The sequence below is a fragment of the Carettochelys insculpta genome, chromosome 2 (assembly GCF_033958435.1).
Source record: "Carettochelys insculpta isolate YL-2023 chromosome 2, ASM3395843v1, whole genome shotgun sequence".
Classification (NCBI taxonomy): Eukaryota; Metazoa; Chordata; order Testudines; family Carettochelyidae; genus Carettochelys; species Carettochelys insculpta.
In genome coordinates, this window is record NC_134138.1 from 67,363,254 (window position 1) to 67,381,683 (window position 18,430).

An 18,430-nucleotide genomic window follows, 5' to 3' on the forward strand; every position below is an offset into this window, starting at 1 on the left:
AAAACTAAATTAAACTAACTTTTTTATGTGGCATGCTCATCCCACAGTTAGATAGGCATGGACTTCTGTGCAGAACACCTGTAATTTAACTTTGATTTTGCAGTGTAGTTCAGCTTTGAATAATATTGTCCATTCTTCCTTCCTGCCATACTTCGTATGGCTCCAAACCCTGAAAGAACACCCCAGGATAGCCTTGAAAGGAACAGGTGATGCTGTTAACCTGCTGTAGGTATTGCTATAGAAAGATATTAAAAATGATGCCCTCGTTTAAAACTCTTTTAAAACTGTGGCTTAGTAACTATATCTGAAACTTATCACTGATATGCATATTGACTACGATTTTTAAAGCTTTTCTAAGCGATGCTTGTTTCTCCAAAAACTTCCCTGTTTTTTTATAACCAGTCTGCTTTCACTGGTTGGAGCACTAGTGTAAACACAATATTAGCACCTGTTGATGGTTTGAAACCCATATCATGTATTTTGAATAGCGATAACTAATTGGGTGCCTAAAATGATGAGGGTCACTTGGAGAGGTCTCTGTCCTAGTGTCCCCCTTGGTACTTCTACTAGGACTAGAACTGGGTAATTTTTGTAGTGCAAGTTCAGTACAGAAGGCTGAGTGTTCACAAAATAGAACTAGAACTTGTTAAAGAGCTAGCCTGATTTCCGTATGCATAGATTGAAAATCCGACCTATCTCCTGTCTGCATTGGACATTGAAATCATGCTGAAATCATGCAATTGGTAGATTTATACTAAAATGATTGTCAGGCATGGCTTTATAGCATGTCCAGGAAAAAAGTAGATTAGTTAGTAAACAGTTTCTATACTCTTCTAAACATCCTTTTCAGCAGCCGTTTGAGGATGATCCTGATAAAGAAAAGAAAATAAAAGAACTTGAATTGCTGCTTATGTCAGCTGAGAATGAAATCAGAAGAAAACGAGCATCATCTGTAAGGACTGTGCGTTTGCATAAATATGTACCTTGGTTTTATATTAAGAATGATCAGGAGTTCATTAATGGATTGTAGTATTTTTATAATAGCATTGTTCTGTTTAATATGCTCTTCCAAAATGGATCAAATTTGGTCTACATGTAGGAATTAAATTTGGGGAATCTACATTATTTTTAGCCCGGATGGGAGCCCTTCTTTGGGTTGTGGCTATTGACCCACAGAAAAATTGATCTGGGGCTCACATACAAGTGAGAAGCAAAACAAACCTTCAAAAATCCGCACAACCTTCACTGACCTGGCCCCAAAATGAAGAGGGGCCAAAAACCCTCACAAATGTGGCCCCTAAGTGAGGTGTGACAGGGAGACCCTTCCCTCAAGCTCCAGCCCCATGATGGCGGGGAGTCGCTAAGACTCAGGCTTTACACGTGGGGCTGGATTAACTCTTCTGGGTGCTAGTAGATTTTGTGGCTCCTGCCCAGGCTCTGGAGTGGGCAAAAATGAGGTATTCAGTATGTGGGTGGGGGTTGCTGGGGAGTAGGCCAGAGGTAAGAGTGCAGGGTCTGAGCAGGAGGAAAGGTGCAGGAGCAGGGTGAGGATATGGGGTCTGGGTGGAGGTAGGTGCTGGAGGGTGGAGTGTCCAGGGTCTGGGCTGGAGGGAGGGTGTTGGGAGTGGGCTGGAGATGTGTGGTCTGGATGGGAGGGAGAAGGGAGAGCCTATCTGGTGCATCTTGTGAGGGGTGCAGGTGGCTCTGTGCAGTTCTGCCTTTGGGAGCAGTGGCAGGAAGGTGAGTGGGGAGCTGTGCCTGCAGGGAGTGCTTCCCTGCAGTGTGCAGAACCTCTTCCTTCCCACTGCCAGGCAGCGCCTGCAGGCTGGATCTGGCCTGACTTCCCTTGCTTGGGCCTGCGAGGATCATTTCCCTCCCCTGCCATTGCCTCCCTGAGATTTCATGCGAAAGGCCAGATTTCATAGTCTGTGAGGGGTTTTTCATGACTGAATTTGGCAGGGCCCTATCTATGGCCTAGCAGAATATTACTGCCCTTGGCAGTTTCTATATGTGTTTAAAATATCAAACACTATGGCAGGGGTCAGTAACGTTTCCAAAGCAGAGAGCTGAAATTTGACCTTTTGACCTGCTATGTACAGTCCGAGTGCCAGTGATACTTGTCTCTACTAGTCCTTATAACAGCTTCATTAGTAAGTAAATTAAGATGCAAAACTTTACCCTTTAGGTGGTGGTTGATAGCATTTTGTTAATCCATAGGTGGCATGGCTTTGAGCAAGCTCCTCGCTGCTTGGGGTTGAGGGGCGAGACTGAGCTCCCACCTTGTGTTCTGATGAAAACTGGCTTGCATGTTGCTCTTGGCACGTGTGCTGGGGGTTGCTGACCCCTGCACGACGGTGTTCATAAAGGGACATTTATTTAAAAGTATACCTTCTTGTGCAATGTGAACTTTAATGATCTGTAACGGGCTAGTGAATAGTGAAGCAGCAAATTTTGCAGTTGGAACAGTTATTTCAATTAGTCAGGACCAGCGAGGAGTGTGGGGTACTTCCGGAAAGACTGAAATAAGCTACGTGAGTGGGCAGCGCAATTGCATATAAAATTCAGTATCAATAAATTCAGATTCATGCACACTGAGAGGGAAAAGAGATGAATGATCTAGGGTCGTTAATGATGAATTTTGGAAGGGATATGAAGCTCATGTTTCAGGGCTTATGCCATTCTCTGATTGAGATCCTGATGATAGCTAGCTTGGAGGTCCAGGCATAATATCCCATGGTTGCCTACTATGGAGTTCTCCCTACTTCCTCCTCAAACATGTGGCACTGGCCACTGTCAGAGATAGGATATCAAACTCAATCATGGGTGGGCAATAATTTTTGATGGGTCGCCATTCCAAGGTTTTGGTAAGTGGTCCAGGGCCACACTTTTATGTGGAGATGGTGTGGTTTCTGGGATGGAAGTTGGGCATAGAAGGTATCTTGAGCTAGGGAATTGGGGTGCAGGAGATGGCATGGGGTCTGAGGGCATTTGGATGAAGGAGAGGGTTGTGATCTGGGGCAGGAGATTGGGGTGCAGGGTCCAGGAGGGGGAATGAGTGCAGGAGAAGATTCTGACCTGGGGAAGAGGTGCAGAAAGGTTGGGTTATGACCTGGGGCATGGTGTTGGGATGCAGCAGGGGGTGCACGGTTGAGGAGGGAGTTGTGACCTGGGGTAGAGGAGGTGGCGTACTAGATGCAGGCTGTGGCCAGGAGACGCCTGCCTAAGTGACTACTGGCCAGAATCCCAGCAGGACCCTCAGGCAGGCTTCCTGCTTGCTACAACTCCAGGCCATTCAAAGTGCCTAGTTGCTGGGGCCATGTGCCTCTCTGCACTGCATGCCCCTGGAGTCGGCAGGAAACTTTGCAGTCCCGGCCCCCTGAACAATCCTTGCAGCTCCCACTGGCTGGTTTGCAAGGCTGCGAGGATTGTGCTGGGGTGGGGGGGGTGTCGGTGCACAAAGTCCACCCTCCCCCCTTTATTAGTTAATAGTGAACTAAAATAGCATAAATAGTAAAATGAACTAAAATAGTATAAATAATAAAAAGTAAAGTCAACTATTAAAATAGACTTTTTAAGAGGGGAAAAAAAGTCTAATTTTAACTTGAAAATGTGTGTTTGAACTACTGTGTAGATGAGCTTATAAAAAGTCTTAATATTCAGGAGAATGGGGAAGTTTACATTAGCAGTGACTTTCAGCACAAAGAGCAGTGACTCGTGTGTGTATATGTGAAATAGGATTTCAGTCATAGTAATGAGTTGAGGATAAAGGGATAAATGTAAGAGAAAGAAAGGAAATGTGTGCTCTGTAAGCTTAAGGGAAATAAGAATGTAACTGAATCACTCAGAAGGTAACTACAGTGAGGAAACGTGGGGAGACTATTGAGCTGAATAAAACTTTTAGAGTACATCCACTGGAGAATGGCAAACATTATTGCTGAAACAAAGTATTACTATGCAACGTGTCCATAATCGTATGCTTATTATGCTAAAATAATGTGTCTGATTTATTTTCGATTTCTAAATTGAATAAAACATCAACACTTTTCTATTATACTACTAGCAAGCTGGAAGTTTCTCGAGCTGGTCTGGAAGCTTCATCATGGAAGATAGCATGTCTAATACTCTAAACAGTCTTGGAGAACAAACAAGTGAGTTTTACAGTATGGATGACACCCAGGGCACATCTGCCCAGCAGAATTCACCTACCAAGTACCTGGCTGTGGAGGCAAATGCTGTGTTGTCATCTCTACAGACCATTCCAGAATTTGCAGAGACACTAGAGCTTATTGAATCTGTAAGTTGGGAAATATGATTCTCTAGATTTCAATAAAAATGTGATCCTTTTACTTGGATATATTCATATTTGCCCAGTACATATATAAAATGTTTGCAATTACTTTGTACACTACCAGATAGGTATAGTTTCACTACTGTTGATTGATTTGCTTTGGAAGGCATGAGTGAGTTGAACTGAAAACAGACGATACAAAATTATCTGCTTGTGTAGGACAACCAAGCAAAATATTTAATCCAAGTGTAATGGCTTAGTTACAAGCTTAATTTAACTGAGGTAAATTGACATGTTTGTACTTGAATGCCAGAAACTGGGGTAGCTGGTTGTTATAGCCAAACAACCGATCTTAAATGCATCAAGCTACGTTTGTCTAGACAGTAAACGTATGCTTAAATAAGATTGTGTGATTAGAGTGAGTCACGAATAATATATTTCTGTAGTATTTAAAATGTGAGTATGGGTTGAAACTCTCTAGTCTGGCATCCTTGGGACCCTGACCAGTGCTGAACCAGAGAATTTGCTGGAGGATGGGAGGCCAATATTGTCTAGCACATTACTAACACTTCCACTGCTTACTGGGCTTGTAGGAGACATTTATGGGTAAATTACAGCTAAATAACACAACAGAACACTGAGAGCCAGGACTGGTGGCTGGAAACAAACACTATGGGACCATGGGAAACTTGGCCACACTCGTGATAAATGGTCATTCAGCTAACTAAAATTATGCCAGACCATGGCTGTTGCTAGACTAAAGGATGCCGAATTAGAGAGATTGAACCTGTATTTAATACTGAATATTACCTTCTTTGAATGCCTGCAGTGAATTATAAGTAGTTTCTAAAGCTCATCTGTAGACTGCAATATAACAAGAGAAACTGTTGCTGACTTGAAATATTCCAAACAGGAACTTCATGATGCACAACTTCTGCTTGGAATATCTCAGATAAGCAAAAATAGATAAAATGCAAGTATGTCCATGCCTGAGTGTCTTGCATCCTTATAGGATCCAGTAGCATGGAGCGATGTCACCAGCTTTGACCTTTCTGAGGCTGCTAATTCCCCTGTCAAACCTGCTCCAGTAACATTGAGGATTCAGCACAATGAAGGGGCTATGGAGTGCCAGTTTAATGTCAGTGTTGTTCTTGATAGCAAAAAAAATAATTGTAGCAGTGAAGAAGCGATTCTTTCAACATCCCCTTCCCTAGCCAAGTTCAGCACTCCACCTGCTATCCTAAGAAAGAAAAAAAGATTGCGATTTGGACAGTCACCAGTCAATGAGCTGAATGACGGGTCATGTAATGATGCTGTCAGTGTTGCACTAAAACAAACACCAGTGAAAACACTACCATTTTCCCCATCACAGGTATGATTTTTTTGATACTGCCAGAAAACTAGGATTGCAATTAATTGACAGAAGGTGCAGGATTCTTAAACAGTATGTTGTACCTGCGTTGAAATGTATTAGGCGACTGCTTAGAAAATGTGTTAAAGGATTGTTTGAACTAAAGGGAGAGCTTTAATGTGGAAGAAATGGGTTATTTTAAAAATGGAGAAATTGATTACCCGGCTTTCTTTCTGGGATTAACTTCTACTGCAGCTTTATATCAGTGCAGAACTTTCTTCCTACACATACTGGAGGTTATTCAGATTTGACTGTGTAGCTACAAGGCTTTGCCACATCCTGTGTATTTGTTTTTTTTTTTTTTAAGAAAATTCAAATTTGGGTTTCACCAGTAAATTTATCTCATATTGTGGGGCTAGAGGCGCATACATTTTAAACAAGGTATTCGGCATTTTCAGTGGAAATCAGGTGGGAAACTTTTTTTTTTAATTGCTCAATGTAATGTGAGTTCATGTTTAGAAAGTTAACTTAGTTTTTCTTTTAGTTTTTCAACACGTGCTCTGGAAATGAACAATTTAACCTTGAAAACCCTGCATTTACATCAACTCCAATCTGTGGGCAGAAAGTCCTTATTACACCTCCTCTCCACAAGGAAATGACGCCAAAAGACCAAAAGGAAAATGCGGGGTAGGTTGAAACCAAAGGTCAGATGTTAAAAGCAAGGTTCTGAGACTATGCAAAGTTAAATCAGCTATATATGTGACTATTATTTTCAAAAGGAAGTCTAAATATTTGCATTCAACCATAAATTAGCCTTAGTTTTTTATTATTTCCCAGGAAATTACTTTATTATTTTTTAATTTTAGTTTCCCCTAAATCTTTTTAATGTTGAACTAAATAAAAATTACTCCAGATGTAGTTGGGGCAAATGCACACTGAAATATTACTTAATTGATGTTTGTGTGCCTGTGTACTCTGTTTTATAAAGCAGAAAACAGAATAGCTAATTTTAATGAATTTGTCATGTACACCTATTTCTATCAGGAATTGTGAATGTTTAAAATATGAAAGTTTTTCTCTGCTTGGATAGTTTTAGAACTCCAACAATTAGAAGATCATTATTGGGTACTGCGCCAAGGACTCCTACTCCTTTTAAGAATGCTCTAGCTGCTCAGGAGAAAAAATATGGCCCTCTTAAAATTGTGGTATGTGAACTCTTTGCCTGTTCATTAATGTTTCTCTTGGGTCTGAATTACCTCACCATAGAAAATACTGACTTACAAAGTTAGCCTTAGTGTGACCACTTAAAAATAGTAATATTATTTGTGTCATTGGAAAGTGTAGCACATTCCAATGCCGGAAGGTAGTCTTCTGTTTATCCCCGGGAGAGTTATAGTTTGTCCAGCAGTACAGGCTTCCCCTTTCTGCCCCACCATTATGTTCCAGTCTTTAAGGGACTGTCTCTAGGGAGGAAAAGATTCGATCCCCACACTCAGACAGTTAATACTCTGAGGGCTTGCCTACCCTATTGCTTAAGTTGCTAAGGCTTACGTTGCTGAGGCTGTTGGAAAAAATGTTCCCTTTCCTCCCCCGAGTGACACAAGCTGTATTGACTTGAAATAGAGGCTGCACTGCATCTCAGTGGAGGACACTCTCCTGGTGACATAACTGCTGCCTCTCATTAGTTACTGTGTTGACAGGAGAGTGCTTTCCTGTCTATGTAGCACATCTTCATAAGCTGCACTACATCAGTGCCACTGCAGCACAGCAGTGAAGACAAACTCTAAGGATACTGACAAGGATAGACTTGTCCTTGAGTCTTGGAAATGTTAATCAGCTTTCATGCATATAGTCAGTATGCAAGGGGTAATGCCATGATGTCAAATATTTTATTACTTTATTTGTTGTCCTTATTTTGTAATCAAGCCATGTTTTTCAGGCCAGATGGTGTGAACAAGTTGCTGTTTTTCAGTTAGGTAACAGATGACAATGGAGCCTTCCTGAGCTGGTGCAAATAAAAGTGTTATTTTGGAGACCTTTTGACACTTAGAAACCAAGTTCAGGCCTTAGTGTAAACTGGTGCAATTTCAAGTCAGCCGTGTCACATCGAGACTGAATTTGTCCTTACACTTCTGCTTTCTGACCCATGTATAGTCTGTCACAGCACTGTGGTGCTCACAGTATTTTTAGGTGATGATTAATATTTAGAAGTGTGGTGTCTTTCTTCCTTATTAGTACATTCCTAAAATAAAATCTGGAATATGCTGAGAAAAGGAAGCTGTTATGAAATCTGTAACCGAGTCCTATATCCTTATATAAAATGGCAACGTTTTCTTTGATTCTTCTCACTTTTGTGAGCAACTTCTCTTTGCTATTATGCCCATATATAGCTTTACACCTATGCATTTTCAAACTAAGTCGGCTCATTTTAGCTTTGCTTCTTTGTTGCTTGCTCATGAACAGGAATCACCTGAAGTCAATGGATTTACATTTTCTGAATTCTGACCTTTTCCTTTCCAATCCATTATATTTTGGCTGCTGCTGTGTTCCCATAAACGCTGAAGGCATCTTACGTTTAGCCCTGGGGATTGGTACCACCCTTGCTTACCCTCACTCTGGGTCAGGGTGTCAAACTCATGGCTTAGGGGCCAGCTGGGACCTGAGCAGTTCCACAATACCACTTGTGCATGGCTGCTGGCGTGTGAGTGCTTGCAGTGCTAGTGGGTTGTCTGTACCCTTCCACCGAGTCCAGATCGTGCTCTGCCTTCTTCCCCTCTGCTTCTCATTGCACTCTTTCCCTGAGTGGGACAGCCCTGGGGATTCCTGAGGGGCCTGGCATGGAGTAGCAGCAGGAGTCCCATTCACTGCAGAGGTGGGAGATTCAGTGATGCAGAAGAATGCAGCAGCTTCTGCTCTGCTCTGCCTCCCTCCCCTGGTGACGGGAAGCAGAGCACACCAGTCCCAGTGAAAGCTGTCTTGGGAGATGGCGGTAGACTGGAGCTAGCTGCTGCATAACTCTGCTTCTTCTTGACTCCTACTGTTCTCTGTCTGTCTGTCTCTCTGAGGTGGCCCAGGGCCCTGCAGGCTAACCTCTCTGTGTGTGTGTGTGTGTGTGTGTGTGTGTGTGTGTCTCTCTCTCTCTCTCTCTCTCTCTCTCTCAGGCCACTCAGGGCCCTGCAGGCTAACCTGAGTATGAGGGATCCATCCCATCCATAAGATGGTTGGGGCATCTGCTGCAGGACCTGCAAAGCACAGGGGCCAAGGTGGCTTTGTGGAACCATCCTGCGGACAGGACGGCGCTGCCCACACCTCCTCCAGGCCACATGACATGCCAAAAATGGTGCAGAGCTAGTCCTGCTGTGCTACCAGTGGTGGTGCTGGGGCCCCCTGGGGTGGGATTAAATAGCTCGAGGGTGGCAGGCGGAGCCAGGAGATGCATAGGGATATGTGAGTGGGCCAGTGGGTGGAAGACAGTTGGGGGACGCATGGAGCCCTGGCCCCTCAGAACCCTGTCAAAATGGGGTGCCTGCTGGCCCACTAGAAGGATTTAAGAACTGTGCCTGGGGTAAATTGAGTTTGAGACCCCTGCTGTAGATTCTAACCACTGCTTCTCACCATGCAAATAATACCTTGGCACTCCAGCCTTTACCACTACTATCCTGACTTTTAAAGTCAAAGTTTTGGGCTTGATGGAATCCCCTACCCTCTTGTCTCTGGTACATAAAAGGACCGTCTGTAGTGGTTTATGTAATATTATGAACAGTACTTTATGGTTTTAGTGTCTTGAGCGAAGATCTATTGTTAGTGTCAATACAACTTTCTCCCCCAAAAGATCACATTTTTATAGTGCATAAAACATTGCTGTTGGAAGAGGATGTTTCATCTCCTCTGTGTGTGTGTGTGTGTGTGTGTGGTTTGATAAAACAGACACTTTAATTCCACAACGTACATGTTGTGTTTCAAATGTCTTCTGTGAAAATGGTACAAGGGTTTGTGATACCATTATGTGATTCATATTGGAGAAATTTATCACTTAGTTCCATTGGCTAATAAACACAAACTGGTATGTAGTTTATGTAAACTTTTCCTTGTTACAATTAAAATATGTTTATATATTTAATGAGAAAACAAGCTGGCTAAAAGTAACATGGAGTAATACAACATTGCTAAAATCTGTTTCACCTTGAAATGCTAAATTGTAGTGATCAAATGCAGTAATTTTTATTCCTCAGTTTGTTGATGGATTTTACTGAGGCTTTCTACCTCCCATTGAGTAGTTGACATCTCCTTTTTGTAGTAAACAAAATGAATGTAAAATGTGGTGAAAACCGGCAACTGATAAATTTTCTGTGGCTTTCCCCCCACCCCCTATTTACATTAGTCACAGCCACTTGCCTTCTTGGAAGAAGATATTAGAGAGGTTTTAAAAGAGGAAACTGGAACAGACATATTCCTTAAGGAGGAAGATGACTCAGTCTATAAAAGCTGCAAGCAAGAGGTGATGGTGTAGTATACTGCCATTTTTTGTTACCTCTACTGTAATAAAGCAACTCTTAAATTGTCATCTTAATTTTTTTCTGTATAAAATGTTGATCACAGCACACTTCTGCTAAGAAAGTCAGAAAGTCATTGGTCTTGGATTCTTGGGAAAAAGAAGAACTTGGTGCCCAACTCCTCACAGAAGATAATGTTTTGGATCTACAGGTTGGTACACTAGTAAATAATAGTGCCGGTAGAAATGTTGATGGAAAAAATGGAACATATATCCCGCCTCCCTTTTTTAAAAATCTGCTCTACTAAGTAGTTACCCTGGTTCTAACTGTTGACAAGTAAGAGTATACCTGTTGCAATTTAAGAAAAGAAGTTATTTCCAGTACAGGCTGAACCTCTCTAATCTGGAATTCTTTCCTCCAGAAAACTGCATAATCCAGCATGATTTTAGTTAGCCGGACTACCACTTATGAGTGTGGCCAAGTTTCCTGTGGTTCCATAAAGTTTGTTTACAGCCACCATTCCTGACTCTCGGTGTTCTGTACTTTTATTTAGCTGTAATTTACCCTTAAATGTCTTCTAAGAGCCCAGTAAGCAGTGGAATTGTTGGTAATGTGCTAGAAAATGACCTCCTTTCATCTGTCAAATTCTCTCCTCTGGCACTGGTCGGGTCCTGATGGTGTGAGATGAGAAAGGTTCAACCTCTATCAGCTTGGAAAGTGCTCCATGCGATGGTGTATGCAAGTGTGGATTTTGGCAATGTATGGATTATATTTCAACTGTTGATCTTTTGCTTGTTGGGCCACTGAGTTCTTGAATGACAGTTGCACTGGGAGAGGAGAAATGTTGTCTTTTTAGTCAGGTTTAAGGCAGGATAGTGATGAGTAGACCTGCTTGGTCCTTGGGAGGAAGGCTGGTGGCTGTAGTAGAGCTGTGATAGGATGGACAACATTTGAAATGATGGGGGGGAAATTGGGAATTTCAAATCTTAGTAAGTATGGGGAGGACCTGTGGTAGCGGAAAGATGTAATGATTTCTGGCAGTTCAATACAGCCTTTTTTAATAAAAAAGTATTTCATTTTTTGTAAGCAATCAAGTGAATTTCCTACACAATGATTTTGTTTTATTTGTATTTGATGGCTCTGTGAAAGTTTGCATTCCAGAATTGTGGCCACTGGTGCATAGCAATAATGAAGCTGGCTTTTTTATTGCTTTGGAATATAATATTGGGAGATTGCATGAAATGAGTTTTTGAAATGGTCAGTCCAGTATCTCCTGCAGTATCTGTTTAAAAATTTAAAGAGCATGAGAACCACTCTAAGAACTAGTGATGAGCATTTAAACATGTTTTAGTGGCAGGCTTCTACTATAACTTTGTCAGTGTGGAGAGGGATTTATGTTCTAGGACTGTTTCTAAAACAGCCAAGCTATTGAGTTTTATAGAATTTATTTTAAGAAAATAAAATTGAAGCTGTGATGTGCTAACATATGGGAGAGGAAAAATTGGTCCACCCTGGTCAAGGAATTAGTATCAGAACCATACTAGCAGCAACTGTGTGTAAATACCATTGTTACCAATACATTTTTGGATCCCAGTCCTTTTACACTGGATTGACATGAGTTTTCAAAAATGTTTTCAGTTTTCAGAAATGTTTATTCATTGCTACCTGCTACAGTTGCTTTTTTCCCCATTATGTTTTTTAATTTAAATAATAGTTAACGGTTATTTTACTAAATGCTAACTTTTATTCCTCTTCCCCATTTCTTGGTCTTTTTGCCATTAGTCAGAAAATATCTATACTACATCTTTACTAATGATACCGTTGTTGGAAATACATGACAACAGATGTAACATGACATTGGAGAAACAGGCTATGACTTCCACAAGCAAAACAAATGCAGTAAACAAAAAGAAACTGAATTCTTGCACTTCAAAAAATGTCAAAATGGAAAAGTCCCTTCAGGTCTGGATTCAAGATACACTTCTTTTGTTAATTTCATTGCCAATGTTAACTGCCATATGGTCTCTACTCATATTTTTTTTCTAGTTGTATCTCAGTCTTTTGGTAACTGATAGAAATATTGGCCATTATTTTCTTGATTCTTGTGTTTTGGGCTAGTCAGTCAGCCATGAAAACTTACTTCATGTCTGAAATGGACAATTTTTAAATAAATTCTTGATTCAAATAAGTCAATTTTCAGAATTTAAGTAATCAGTCTATTTTAGGATTGAAACACTTCGTAATGTTAAATGGCTAAAAGTTCTGTGAAAAGTTGTTCTATGCAGTCACAAATTTCCTTCAGGCCAGATTCCGGTTTGTGGTTATGTACATTCATTGCTGCTACTTATGCTAGCTCTATAATGGCCCACCACAAATCAGGCCTGAGCCAGAGAGATTCTGCAGTTTTGCTTCCCTTGCTTGAATCTCAGTGCACAGGTTTTCTGGAGGGGCAGAAGGGTAGTGGATCAATGATTTCCTCCCCACTGCCCACACACACATTGATAGTGCCACTGTCCATAACATCCCAAAAATGTCTAATTCTCCCCTCGTTCACAGCTACCAAACCTTCCTGTATTTAAAAAATGTGCCCTGTATCCTTTCCAGCCAGCACACCCTTCCCAGCTGCCAGCGCTTCTTTCTTTTTTTTCCCCAAATGGTAATGACTGTGTTGTCAGTACCATGTTCTGCTGCTTTTTGAAACTTCACCAGAGTCAGATATATGAGAAGAAGTTCTAAAAGATGGGTTTTACTCAGTCATGATGACATCAGTTATTACAATGATTATGTCAGTTCAAGAAAGCCTATTGATACTTCACTTCTTTTGCCTTAAAATTTTCAACCTGGCATGTAGGCTCGGTAGGCGTGCTGAAGAACACTGGTAATCTTTGTTACAGAATTTATGTGCCAGATATTGCAGAATACATGGGACCTGACAATAAAATGTGGTATCACTTGAATTTTGATTATTATATGAACTGTTACAAAATTGAGAATGGAAATAACATTTAAAAGAAAATCTGAATTAGGAGTGTATTTATATTCTGAAGTATTCTAAATACGGCTGTTTAAAATATAATCTCCTTTTTAACTGTTTTTTTCGTATAGCCAAATTGTGAATGGGAAGCAGTTGTTTATGGAAAAACAGAAGATCAGCTTATAATGACTGAACAAGCAAGAAGATATCTGAGCACATACACAGCTGCCGGCAGCACTTCAAGGGCTCTAATTCTGTGAGGATCATGTCATCTGACAAAACCGTACCTTCCCTTTACAGCTAACACTAAACTGAAGGAGATTCCAGTTAAATATATGTGAATGAAGTCTTTGCTTTCTGAGACAGTCTTGTAAAGGAAAATGTCTCTTTTTATTGGCAAAAGGCAGACATATGAAGCTTTGCCTTTGTAAGCATGGGATAGCACAAACAATCTTGTAACTAACTTTTTGCAACATTTAAAAAAAAAATCTAAAGCAGGCTGTAAAGAATAATAGTCAAAAATATTGGAATAAATATCAACACCCATGTTTTTTAGCCCAATTTTTCACGTTTATTCTCTGACATACATTGCTACTCTCCAGTTAATGCATTTTTAAAGTAGGGTAGGTTTACAGGTTCTTCTGATTTCTGAATAAGCAACATACATAGCTGTATGAAAATGCTTTTGCTTAAGTGCTTGGTTGCTTATGTAGCAATTTTTTCTACCATATAAAGAAACACAATGGAAAGGCCTCTAAAGGAAGGATAGAAAGTTGCACTACTGGTTTTTGGTATGCTGCAAAAATAATAAAATTAACTACAGTGTTAAATATATTTATTTGAGAACGGTACGAGAAATATGATAGTAGGTAAAAGGAATGAATTAAGTTTTTCATTAGTGTAAAACATCAGTATTTTCTTCACAAATCTCAAACTGAGACCATTGTTGAATGTATTGTACAGTATGTAGGAGCAGGGAAACTTTTGTAAATTGGAAAGGAGTCTGTCTTTATAATTTATTTTCATTTTAAAGCTTAAATGTAGATATTTATGTGTATGTAGGTTGTCTAGAAGCCAATGTTGTTTCCTGTTATAACAGCTAAAATGGTAAAGGACAAGTTTTAACCCTGAAGTATCGAATAAGCTGCATCATTACAGGCTGTGAAGTATATAAATCTATACTGTAAGTTACATCCATCTAAAGATTGCACTATATACCCTTTTAAATCATGTTGGTCAGCAAAGTAGTTTATAAACTATCCCTTTATTATAATATCACAAGTAGTCCAATAACATGTTTTAATTTAATTATATTTATAAGAGCAAGCTTGAGGTCCTGTGTGTGACCCTATTCATGATTTAAAAATAAATGAATTTTTATACACATTTAAAAAACTTGGCACCTTGGCTTTTAAAACAGTCTTATCTGCACTTATAAGTTTGACCATTTTTATCGTTACTAAATATTTGAAGAGTGAAGAGAACATTTTTATTTATAAAAAATCTTTGTCCTTATTTAAACCTCTACAGGTTACAACAGTTGCTTCAGTTGCCTATTGTAGGTATTTGCACTTACTTTGTCTTTTTTGAAGGAATGTTTTGGTTTGCTTTTGTTGTAGAGTTTTTATGTAGTTAATTTCTTGCAGATTATAATTGTGTGCTATCAACAATACTGACAAGTAAATAGAATTGTACACTGTAGTTTTAGCTATTTATAATTCAGACACTCTTCCTCTCCACTCCCGGGTGTGCTGCTATAGATAATAGCAGAATCGGCTTGCTGCTAAGAGAGATGGAAAGAGCGGGCATCATATGCACTGTATGTAAAATTTCCAAAAAAAAAAAAAATGATGGCAGGTTCTCCAGTTATCTTAATGAGATCAACCATTACTATGCAGGATGTAGTAAAATTCATACCACAGAATTTATACCAGTGAATACCAAGACCTTCAGAAAATGGCTTTTTGTTATTTAATTTGAACACTTGGTATGTGGTATGTGAAAAGCAATCTGTGGTTATTAAAAATACTTTTAAAAACAGCTCATGTGTTCCAGTCTTTTTAAAGGAATGTTGAAATACTGAATGCTTTAAGCCTACAGCAAAATCTAGGAATTCTCAAATTTCATCCATTTTAAAAGAGATTAAAAGAGAGAGGAAATTCTTGTGGAAAAGAGATCTGAAAATCCCAGCTGTGCCAGGATTATTCCTCATTAATGTCAAATGGGAGGAGCCGATTAGAACCCCTTGGCATGGTGATTTTGGTGTGTTCATTGCTAGCAGTAGATTTCACAAGGAAAATCCAATTTGTGGCACAAAATGAATTAATGGAGGTGATTAAGTTGCATAATATGTAGAGAGATTCTTGTAAGCCTTTCATGCCAGGAGCTGGATTTTTCCCCTGGATGATGCCTTTTTTAGTAGAAATGGTTGCACCAAAGACACTAGTACCAAGGTTAAACATAGTTATGATAAGTAGTATTTATTGAGTTGGTATTGGTTGAATCTTCTAGTTAACTGCTTCTTCATTGCTTTAGCAAGAAGGTTTTAATCTTTGACGTCTGGCATCTTATCTTTTGAATGTTGTGTGAATTTGCATTTCTTTCAGTTTAAAAGTAGACTATACATGCAGCAGCCAAACATGCATGAAAACTGACTACATATGTAATTCATTTTGTTTTAATATTTTGATATAAAGTACAACAAATGCCTTGATGAAGTTGTTTTTTGTTGTGCTGTGAACTTTGTTTCATGTAAGAGAATCTTGCATCTAATGCAGACTCATTAACATCAGAAATAAAGCACCTATGTACAAGGTTACTGGAAAGTCTCTTGTTTCTTATGAGAAATAAGATTAGTTTGTGTGCTTTGTTTTATTGTAAATGTTCTGGTTACACATTTTGAGAGAGTCTAATATTTAGGTATACATCCAAAGGGGATAGAATGCTGCAATAGTTCCATAGCTATCTGTACAGAGATGGGAAAACGTCTGTGGGGATCATCTTTTTGGTATGGTGACTACCAAGTAGTGGCTGTAGAAAATCCATTACCTTGATTTTCTTTACCCCTTTAAATATGCAGAAGAAATCTCATTTTGCTATTGCGTTACCTATTTATTTCAATTACATGAATAATTAATTTCTGAGCAGGAGGTTGGGTGAATTATAGTAATATGAAAGGTGATTAGAGAATTAAATATTTGTCCCAAGAGAGTTCATGAAACTGACAATCTTCACTGGCAGAGTTTATGAGCCCTCCTACAGACTTTCCAATGAATAAACGCTTCCCTGGTGCAATCTGTAAGTGCCCCTTTTTAAAAAAAATTGCAATGTGTGATGTTTGCAACTTAACAGTTGAAACTGGTGTGAGGTCTCTTTGGATACTATAATCTTTTCTATTGGATCTTATGCAAGTGTCAGAGATTTCAGTTTATGGCAGTGTCATTGTTGATCTTAGACATACAGTTTTCCTTGAGCCACTCCTTGTCAAAAAAGAATACTACCAGTTCTTTTCACAGGGACGTATACCCCAGCCAAACCTTTTTGCCTGGATCTCTCAATAAGAGCATTGTGTCCTCCTGCCTCTCTGCCACAAGCCAGGGATGTTTGGCAGCTTTTCTGTTGCTGTTCTCCACGTTACCAGGTGGCTTGTGGAAAATCAGCTGTTCTGCATAAGGGTTTTTTTGATCTGTCAGCTGTGACAATAGTTCCTCTCTCTCTTCCTGTCCTGGACTTGGTGAGGAGGGATGGAAAGCAGTGGGAACATTAACCATTTATACTATGGAACAGATAGACAAATTGTTCATTACAATTTGTTTTAATTCATAGGTTCTCAGTCTAGGAGTCATGACCACTCACCCTCTGTTTATAGTAAGATAGTTACCAGCCGCGTGCTCACCACCACCATCCTACTGGCTGCTTGTTACACCACCACTGCAGAACTGCTCCTGTCAGGCACATGGCTAGCTCCACTGCTGCTCCCACTGGGCAACAGCTCACGACTTCCACCAGTTTGTGGTGGATTTGTCTCTGGGCAAAGCACAGTGGTTTCTGCTCTTGGCTCAAAGCACAGTCCAGCCTCAAGAAGTCTCCAGCAGCCGTTGGATTAAATTTGAAATAAAAGATGCTTCTCATGCGGGGGGCTGTAGCTCTGTCATTAAAGAGTGGGGAGAAACTGGTTGAACCAGTTGTACATCTCACACCTGAAGGGCATGTAGCCTGCTGGCTCAGAGCTCTGCCTTCTCCCTCCCTCTAATTTCATTGTCGCTCCCAGGTTTCTTAAACTGACAGTTTTTCTCTCTCTTTGAAATGAGTTAAACACAGTCTGTCTTTTCTGAATGCCCACAATACTTGCAAGCATGGGTGATCACATTTCACAATTCCTGTGTTAAGCATTAACATAGTTTGTGGTCCTACAATAATCAAAGTGATCACAATAGGGGCTTGTCTATACTAGCTCCCTACTTCGAAGGGAGGATGGTAAGTAGGGTGCCGAGAGATTAGTAATGAAGTGCTGTGCTGCATATGCAGCACCTCATTAAGCTAATTCTCCCCCCAGTAGCTCCAAAGTGTTTAAACTTCGAAGTGCCGGTTTGCGTGTAGTCGTGGCTACATGTGAGCTGGCACTTCAAAGTTTAACACTTTGGAGCTACTGGGGGGAGAATTCATTAATAATCTCTCGGCACCCTACTTACCATCCTCCCTTCGAAGTAGGGAGCTAGTGTAGACACAGCCTAGGCAAAACAGCACTGTATCAGTTGAATATCTTGCAGTTCTGAGCACGCAGAAGGAAACCATTTACATACACGCACCCAGGATTTCTCTCCCATTCTAGCTAGCTGTAATGGAAGCATTCCTTCATATCCTGCTTACATGTATGTCTGGTTTTAGTTAGCAGTATTGTACAGTTGATTTGATTTTAAATCCTAAAAAAATGTAGAAGTCTGTTTTAAATAAGGTAGGAAATTTGGAGCATGCATGTATGGCCTGGCTGTCATTTCAAAATACAGTAAAAGCTTGAATAGTAACAGAGAGGAAGCCATGCTAGTCTATACACTATCAAAACAAAAAACAGTCAAGTAGCACTTTAAAGACTAGCAAAATGGTTTATTAGGTGAGCCATGGTCTGAAGAAGTGGGTCTGTCCCACGAAAGCTCACCTAATAAACCATTTTGCTAGTCTTTAAAGTGCTACTTGACTGCTTTTTGTTTTGATAGTAAAAGCTTGATTATCCAGTATCCGTGGGGATTGCTGGATAATCGCATTTGTAGGTTAGCCAAGCGGGGCCACTAGTGGGGGCAGGGGCACAATGCTCCCAAGGGCTGGCA

At 40.1% G+C, this 18,430-nt stretch overlaps 1 protein-coding gene across 1 annotated transcript in view; it reads left to right on the top strand.

Moving 5' to 3' along the window:
* Positions 1-15,894, top strand: part of MYBL1 (MYB proto-oncogene like 1) — a 33,037-nt gene extending 17,143 nt beyond the window's left edge. Inside the window, exons 8-16 of the mRNA XM_074985750.1 lie at positions 854-952; positions 4,061-4,294; positions 5,301-5,660; positions 6,184-6,326; positions 6,730-6,844; positions 10,021-10,137; positions 10,239-10,343; positions 11,915-12,094; positions 13,238-15,894. Coding sequence (XP_074841851.1) covers positions 854-952; positions 4,061-4,294; positions 5,301-5,660; positions 6,184-6,326; positions 6,730-6,844; positions 10,021-10,137; positions 10,239-10,343; positions 11,915-12,094; positions 13,238-13,366 — 1,482 coding nt within the window. The 3' untranslated portion in view covers positions 13,367-15,894. The remainder of the gene's footprint in view (positions 1-853; positions 953-4,060; positions 4,295-5,300; positions 5,661-6,183; positions 6,327-6,729; positions 6,845-10,020; positions 10,138-10,238; positions 10,344-11,914; positions 12,095-13,237) is intronic.
* Positions 15,895-18,430: the final 2,536 nt, after the last annotated feature.